Consider the following 9,026-nt stretch of genomic DNA (forward strand, 5'->3'; position numbering starts at 1 on the left):
ATAAAAGACATTAAGTAGAGCTTATCTGAAGAGGAAGGAAAGATGGGCTGTGAGATCTGAACTGGGCTGCCTTCCCAATATTTAGTTCCATGACCTTCACTTACACTGAAGTAAGTGTTCAGATATTCTCATTAAAGAGGTCTCCGCACAGTCCGTTTCAAAACAAGGCACACAATAAACCATGGTTCACCTTTCCTATCTCTGATATTAAAAGGACAAAGCTCGGAAATTTGGGGTTACAACACTGAGTAGAGGAACAAAACGTTTAGATCTTTTTTAAAGCCCATTTAGATCTTTTTTAAAGCCCTCTTGTTGGCTTTTAAAGCTGGCTTGCTACCAAAGTATCCTTTGGGAGTGTGTAAAATATGGGGAAAATTAAAGCATCAGAGATAGAATGGGTTTCATCTGTGCAACAAAACTAAGCATGAAGGAACTTTCTTACTTGGAATTGGGCAATTGGATTTTGAGTTTTCATCTTCTCCTTACTGGTCTGAGGAAACAGGCTGCACCTGTGCTGCTGTCCGCTTGTCTCTTTAAGCCCTCTCCCCAGCCAGGGTGGCCACCTTGATTATAAAAGCTGTGCTGAGAGCCAGCTCAGAGCGGCAGGATATGGGGGAGAGGGAATAAGTGTCTCTGCGTGTGGAATTAAAGCAGCCAGAGAGATGTAATTTTCCTTAGTAGTACTCAGAAGGAGTAGTAGTTTGCAGAAGGAATAGTAGTTGGAGTTGTAGGAGTAGAAGTGGGAAAGAGTGGAATAGGGGTGAGTAGTGCATAATGGCCTATGAATGTTTGTGTGTGTTGGACCTGTGTTGTTGTTGGCTTATTTGGAGCCCACCAAAATGGGTATACTGAAAAGAACCCATGACAAAAGGGGGGAAGCAGGGTTGGATATCTGTAAAAAAAAAGTGGAAGAGCCAACATAGGCAACCACACAAATGGAGATGGCTTAAACTCAAGAGTTCATTAAACATTCCATGAAAAAAAAACCTAGATACAAAAGGAAAAGAGTTTGGTCCTCACAGAAGTCAGACTTTGCAGGAAATGATCAACAACCTGGCTGTAGAAACCAGACTTCTTACCAGAACCTACACCACACAGAGGTAGAAGGGATGGAGTCTCCCTTAGAAAAGACTACTACTACCTTGGTAAACTTAAGGTATCCACCCTTTGCCTGTAGTTGAAACAAATATAGACCAGCCAGAAATGAAGCTAGGCTCAAATACTTAAACCAATATCGCTAATATTAAAACAACAGCAAAAGGAAATGTTTCTGCTAATTAAAGAGAAAGAATCAGCTTTGGAAGGAGGCAGAGAGTAAAGATAAACTAAGATGGGAAAAGAGTGAAGCAAGAAGAGATGAGTTGAAGGGACTGATGGGCTTAAAGAGTGCATCAACCAAATGTGTAAAGCCCACCTGGGTGACCTTGAACCAGTCACACTCAGCCCACTCACTTCACTGGGTAGTTGTTGTGGGGAAAGTAGGAGGAAGGTATGTTGGATATGTTTACCACCCTGAGTTTTTTCGTAAAAATGCAGGATACAAATAAAATCCAATTTGATAAAACGGAAGCCTATTTTATCATATTTGAAAGAGTTGCTACCTCTTGTAAATTCCTGAGGGTGAATGGGTGATCAGAATTCTCCATGTTTAACTGGAAAGACACTGAGAGTTTATAGTAGTCTTCCACCATGAGAAATAATGGACTACTTCCATATTCAAGAGATAATCCTATAAAGGCATGGTATCATTTCCTACACCTATAGACTAAATTTTAGGAGCTACACATTTGACAATGTGAAGGGATTCTTGAATTGGGGACAAGATTGGAAGACTTAAGCAGGAAATGGTGAAGGCCAGATGAAAGGAGCAAAGTAAAAGTGGTACAGCAGTTTCAAAGTGAGGTTTTGAGTGCAAGAACAGTCAGAAATGGATCAAAGGGCAGTAGAATTGGCACATTGTAAAATTAAGTACTGGTACTTGATACTAATGCATGAAGTTTGTAACAATCAGTGGCAGCATAGGGAAATGTGCAACAATCGTCTCTATTATACAAACCCAACTACTCTTATATTCAATTTTACTATTAGTTTTTAGTTATGGTGTTACTATGTAACCCTACTGATACAAAGCCAGTTTTTAGTTTCTTCAAAGTATGGAAGACTTTCTTGCCAGTTCCAATGCTGAGATATATGAAGTTTTCCATGGAATTTCAGAACATTGCTAAGATGGATCATGGCCTACTTCCCTCATATTTTCAGTAATCACTGGCCACTTTACCACATCATGGTATTGCATAATAGTGACCTTTGGTTTCTAGTCTGAAGCATGTAATTTTTTTCTTCCACTAAGCCTAAGCATGAGACTTCTTCCTCTTGACTTTTAGAAACTAAAAGAAGTACAATCCACTTTTTGTACAGCGTGAACTTTTCCAGTTTAACCCCATTGTAGCTGTAAACTTTTAATGCTGCCAATTTACTAGCGTAGCTTCATTATATTAACTGTAATTAATGAATAATCCATGCATAAATATGCTAAATTCTTGATGAAAACTCACTCCCCCATTTCCCTTTAGTTAAAATATTTACCACAAAGCAGACTGACAATCATAGTACAAGTTAGTTGTACCATTTATGGTGGAGTGAGAAACTATCCGTGTTAAAGCTTGAGAAAAGACTACAGACTTTTAAAAAAAAACAAAAACCATTCCACGCTTTCCATGGTCATATAAAGTGTTTCTAATTTATCCTTTAAAATATTTTGATCAAATCTACATTTAGATGCTGAAGGTGCTATACAGGACTGATGTACACTTAAAAATCAATTATAAACTGAATTAAAATTAGAATTTTTTGGAGAAAAACTTTCTTCACTTTCAAATGGAATAACATATTGCTGATTTTCTGAGCAGGAAATATCTGTCCTAACTGAACCTGCTTCAGCTTCTTTAATTGATTAGTATCCTATTCGAATAATCACTTAACGATTACAAAACAAAACACAAACACCCAATCCCAGATCTTATTTTTCCCCCCAAAATGGGCATTGTATAAACAAAGCTAACATTACTAGTTTCTTGAATATTCAAGTGTAAATGTATTCAAAAAAGAGTGAAGAGTGAAGAAAATGATCAAGAGTTTTAAAAGTAAAACTGTAGGCATTAACGCAACATTGGATGTATCCAACTGGCCATCATACCAATAAAAAGCAACAAATTCCTTCAACAGAAATTTTCGATTCTTATCCTTTTGCAGGGCATATAAAAGGGCACTTAAAGCTTTTAAAACCCAACTTTCCTTATTTGGAACCTTCCAGAGATATCGGATTGCAACTTCCATCACAACAACAAACATGGCAAATGGCCTTAAGAACAAGTGGCCTTAAGGTTGGGGCTGAAGAGAGTCATAATCCATTATGTTGTCTGGTTGGTCACAGCTAGAAAAGTTGACATTCTTCCCAGCTGCTACAGTTTACTGATGTGTGAATGGAATGAACAAGAAGACTTACCTTGACAGATAGCTGTTGCTATCAGAACCAAAAGCGAGCCCATTTGCTCTGGAATGAAGGTATTCACCAAGCATAAGTCAGTTGTGCTGTGCTATAGGAGAATAATGCCAGTGTCTTGGTCCAGAGAATCTTTCTTAGTGGAAAACAAAGAATGAGGCAACGAAAGCTGCTAATCCTTCAGTTGTGTATTCTTTGTGCCTGGTTGCCTGTTGGAGAAGAAGACACTTCTCGTTTTCTGAAAAGACCACAAGTTAGGAAATTTCTAGCTCCAAAAAAAGAACAAGAGTGTGTCATGAACACTCAATAGAAGGGAGGAGAGAGGAGGTACAGCTCAAGGAGGCCCCATTTAAAATACTCTTTTAAAGAATGCTTCAATCACGTTCCAACAGTGCTGGTTTGCATTTGCAATCAGAAAAGATAATTTGTGAATGGCACCTCCTTTTCAGGCATTCACCTAGAGACAATCTGCAGCGCACGGGGGGGGGGGGGGGAGCATGTGCAATTGTATCTACTTGTCCTGATGCAACCACACATGTTCAAGAGGTCTGAAATTTTCATGACTGTGCAGGAAAGTGAATATAGTTGACATTCATTGGAGTGATGGAATGCTGAGGTTAAATCTACATTGGGCTCTGATGCGCGTGATCTATCGTATAAGTGGACATGGCTGCAATGCAGGTGGAAGTTTGGCAAGGTGAAGGCTGAGACCAGAGCTACCAGAGCTGGCAAGTGCAGCTTTTCAGCTTTATACCAGCCTAGTTTAGAAGAGAGATTTAGAAAGGCACAAATGAAATGATATACTATATATGAATTTTTTTTAAAATGCTGTGGTAAAATCAAGTCATACTGCTTCAAGTAACCCTCATGAGATAGAAAACATGATGACAAAAAGAGTTCCATAACATTTTTATACTTCATTTTTTCCTTTCCTTTTTCAAATTCCTAGGAAAGAATAGAAGGATGGAAAGCAGCAAAAGTAGATTATGAAATGAGGATTGTAAACTACTAAGGAGCATTTTGATTATCATGGGGTACAAATACTCTGTATAAATACATAGACCACCGTGCCTCAATAAATTTTCTATGGCTATTTCTCCCTTCTCTCCCCAAAAAGTTAATATTTTAGTGCTGTACTTGGATGTTTTCACTGCCTGGGCAAATCCGTGGCACATGGCCTACATTAAGACTACAATTCGGGGGTCATGAAGGGAGGCTCAGCCAATCTCAATGTATACATGGTTGTACTTTGACAATAAAGGTTCGTTCATATTCATTAAACTTAGTTATTTAGGAACAAATGGCCAATGCTAAAAGTGAAGAATATTGCCTGAAGTAAGGTCCCAAATATGCAGAATAGTGATTCCCCCCAAAATCATCCCTTAACTTTATATTTTCAGGTATTTTTAGTGTGGTTACATCATTTTTCAATGAATATGGGTGAATCTGCCCTCCCCTTCCTCCTGAGAATCTGAGGAAATCCTAGGAACGATTACATTACATTATTATTAAATGGACAGAGATTAATTTGCAGCAGGGTGTATACCACGTGGTGTCTTGTTTGCTGATACACTGATATAAGGTATATTTTGGTAACCAGTTCTGGAAGCAAAATAGAGGGAAATGACAACTTTAGGTGAGTGTTTATTTGAAATTAAATGCCACCTGTCTCACATACATGGCCAGCTAGACTATCCAACCCCTTGAGAACACAGGCCATCCTCGACTTACGACCGTTCGTGTAGCGACCATGGGGAGGTCCAACGGTGCGGAAAACGGTGGAGTGCCTCGTGATTTTTTTCATGAAACAAGTGTGCCTTTGCCCAAAAAAGGTTGAAAAACACTGAGCTAGAGGAAAGCTGAGGGTGCCCAGGGCACAGAAGAAAAGGTGGAATTTGAGTGGAAAGTTTTGATTATAATGAACATGGGACGTTCAGTATCGGGGTATGCAAGCTGTGTCTGTACAAAAACACTACTTGAATCACAGTAAAACCAGACTTTTGAAGAGAAATGAGGAGTAGCAACTTTGAAGTTGACCCATGTGGAAAAGGTATCAGGACTGGGGCCATCTGGAATTGGACAAGTTGCATCCAGTGAAGAGAGATGAAAATTGCCCAAATGGGAAAGTTAGATAGTATGCAGGAATTATCTTTGGGAATGGTAGAGATCTGTACTATGCAAACAGCTGCTCCATCATACATGTGGACAATCCTCTAATATCAGCCACATTGTCCAAATAGGACACAAGAATTTCCTGCTTCCATCGCAGATAAATTCTATGAACTCTATTTTGTAGTTTCCTCCATTTTTATGGGTTGGGTAAAACATGAGAAGCTTGGCCTGTGCAAAAGCTTTACTTGAACAACAGTGAAACCAGATGTTATCACTTAACAAAGGTTGGGAGTGGATAACCTTCCTCTAACACCATCTTTGATAGTATTGATCCCAGTTAAACCATCACTTTTTTTCAGTGGCAGGAAGTGATAACTATTTGTCTGAAATGGTATTGGGTGTCCTGCTTGAGCAGGGGTTGGACTAGAAGACCTCCAAGGTCCCTTCTTACTTTGTTATTCTACTCCAGACAAGTCAAACACAAGGTCTGGGGGCTGGATCCGGCCCGTGAAGTGGTTTCATATGGCCCGCAAAGCCATCCTGGAAACAGTGAGGGAACAACCCCGGCTGCCTTGGCCTGACCCAGGCTGGCCAGGAGCCAATGTACAATTGGTAGTCATCTATGCTGAAATACATTCAGTCTTAGCTTCACAAGGCCATCTGGAAAGAGCAAGGGTGCTGCCCTCTGGGCACACGCTGGGGAGGTATGACCCTTTGTGAGGAATGAAGAAATGCACCGTTGCCTGGAAGTGGCCCGCACATGGCCCTGCCTACTTCAGGCAGGCTAGGGGCTGGGAAGCATTGCACTTCTCTTTAGATTTGTGCCACCCAGCTCAGCCTCTTGGCACTGAGGAGAGCACCCCACTACCTGCCAAAACCGGGCAGGCTGGGGGCTGGACAGCAGTGCGCAGGTAACATCAACTCTCATGCTGCTCGTGGCATCCCTCCCCCAGAGCCCACCAAGCTGGATATGTGAAGTAGGCAAGAGCCATGTGCTGGCCACTTCCAGGCAACGGTGCATTTCTTCATTCCTCATGAAGGATGACGCTTCCCCAGCTGCGTTTCTTGCCTGTTTTTCTCCCTCCCTCATCTCAAATATTTTCCCACCACTCTGTTCTTAGGAAGAGAGGGAGGGAGGAAGGAAGGAAGGAGAAAGAGGGTCTGAGGGAAGTCCTGCTTTAGTCCTGCCCTGCTGCCCTTTCACCATCCCCTTGCCCCCTCCTCCTGGCCTATCCTGGGGGGTCTCACATCCTATTGCTAAGGAAGCTTTGGATACAAAGCCAGGTCTCCTCACATGGAGAGGGAGTGGGCCTCCCTCTTGACTTTGCCCTCGTACCAATCATGAGCAACTTGGCTAAGAGAGCAAGCAAAGCAGCAGCAGCCTTGAGGAGGAGGTAAGTGCAGCTGGGCACCCCCTTGGGGAAATGGGGCTGGGCTTAGTGCCACAGGTGCTTCAGCGCTGAGCATTTCACCTCCGTGCCACGGTTCAGCCCCTCCCCGCATGTGGCATGAGAGGAACAGTGAGGCTCCTCCAGTGGACCATGCCTTGGCACTTGTCCTGGTCCCATCTCCTTCTGCCAGAGACCCTCAGATCTGTCCTACTCCTGCCTAGGCCGCCATAGGCACCCTTGACGTGAATGATGTAGAGCTGGCCATGCCCACCCAGTAGGCCATACGCATTCCAGCTATGCCCACCCAGTAGGCCATGCCCACCCTAGCCACACCCACCCAGCCCCCCCCCCCGAGGGCAACTGCAATGCTGATGCGGCCCTCAAGGGTGCCTATGGGGGCCTATTCTGTCAAACTAACTTTGTGGTGACCAGGGATGGCTACTTCCTATTGACTGAGATTTCTCCAACTGGCAGCACAAGACAATTGGATTGCACCTCTTTTAGCTTTCATATGTAATGAGGGTTGAGGTCAACCCTACCTTATATGATAATATAAAATGTGCAGTTTGTGGGAAGGTTGAGCTATGATAATATAGGCTGATTTAGGATCACAGATGATTTATGGCAAACTGCAGGTTTTTGCTAGTGACAGTAAAGGCTAAGATGGGGAACAAAGGGCATGAAAACAGGGTAATAGCATACTTCACCTTCCTGGGTCAATTTTTCAGCATTATCAGCAGTTGAAAATGGGAAGTAGAGGATGGGAAGCATATTTGTTTATAGTGACCTTGGTTTTTTTATTTATGATACATATGCTCAGCCAAGTTTTCACAAGTTATGGAGAATCATTCTTTAAAGCGAAGCCTCTCTTGGCCCTTCCAAACAGGTGAGAGGTGGGAAAACTGATAGAACTGCAAGTCCCTTGCCTTCTTGAAACTGTGTGTAGCCACTTAACCTGCTAAGAAAATTACACATACACCCACACCCACACCCACACCCACACACACACACACAGATTCTAATTATATATATATTGTGAATTTTGTCACATATTTAACCAAAAGTTGCTGTGGCTCATGAACAGATGATTCTGGAAATAACAGCTGTTTATTATGCAACAGCTTTGGAGTGCTCCACAACTATTCTTCCTTACCATAATCACCCTGACAGGAAGATTAAATGGAAAGACACTAGTCACCTAGAAAACCTTAATGGCTAAAGGTGGACTTCAGCCTGGAATGATATTGGAATATTTTGCACATGCAAGGTGGTATGATTGCAGTCGCTCTTACTTTTCTTGCTTGAAAAAATGGTGAGATTTAGGAATTCTTCCTCAGATTTTATAAGGAATTCTTACAAACGATTATACAATTTTAGGATCTACCAAGATTGTTTATTTGGAAAAAAAATCAGATTTGTTTTTGGCTCCTTGCTTGTCATCATCTAAGAAACTCATATGTGTTACACCACCCATAATCATTGTGATACCAACTGTGGCGTCTCTGGTGAACCTCCAAAATATTTAATAATGCTGTGGTCTGCCTGAAGGAAAAGATTGGGAAGCATGGGTTTAACAATGCCCGGGCCAGGCATGTCAAACTCCTGGCCCATGGGCCGAATACTTCATGCCGAAATTGTGCCCACCCCATTGTCGGCAATGGGGAAAAAGTCATGGTGTGTTGCTCAACATCACGAGTTTGACATGCCTGGCCCTGGGCCATAAATTTTAATATGACTTTTGGTCTTTGAGATCTAATAATATTTGATTATATCGTTATTAGGCACACAATTTTGACAAATAGGATTTGACATGAACTGATGTTCTCAGTTGCTGAAGCATGAAACATACTCAATATCCATCAAACTAAAAAGAATAAAGAAGTAGGAGCTGGGTCAAGCCGGGTTGTTTCTTCCACAAATCTATACTAGATCAATTTATCTTCCTATCCCTTCCATATGGAGCAAGGAATAGAGAAACATGCCTGAGAGAATGTACCTCTTTTTACATTAAGGATTCCAAT

At 41.8% G+C, this 9,026-nt stretch overlaps 1 protein-coding gene across 2 annotated transcripts in view; it reads right to left on the reverse strand.

Moving 5' to 3' along the window:
* CSF1R (colony stimulating factor 1 receptor) overlaps positions 1-3,683 on the reverse strand; it is a 42,846-nt gene extending 39,163 nt beyond the window's left edge. For both annotated transcript variants that reach the window (XR_014025488.1, XM_081320435.1), the window contains exon 1: positions 3,506-3,683. Coding sequence is in view for 1 of the 2 variants with exons in the window: in XM_081320435.1 (XP_081176561.1) it covers positions 3,506-3,548 (43 nt within the window). In the remaining variant the exon portion in view is untranslated. The remainder of the gene's footprint in view (positions 1-3,505) is intronic.
* Positions 3,684-9,026: the final 5,343 nt, after the last annotated feature.

This window comes from Vipera berus (assembly GCF_964194415.1).
Source record: "Vipera berus genome assembly, chromosome: 2".
Lineage (NCBI taxonomy): Eukaryota > Metazoa > Chordata > Lepidosauria > Squamata > Viperidae > Vipera > Vipera berus.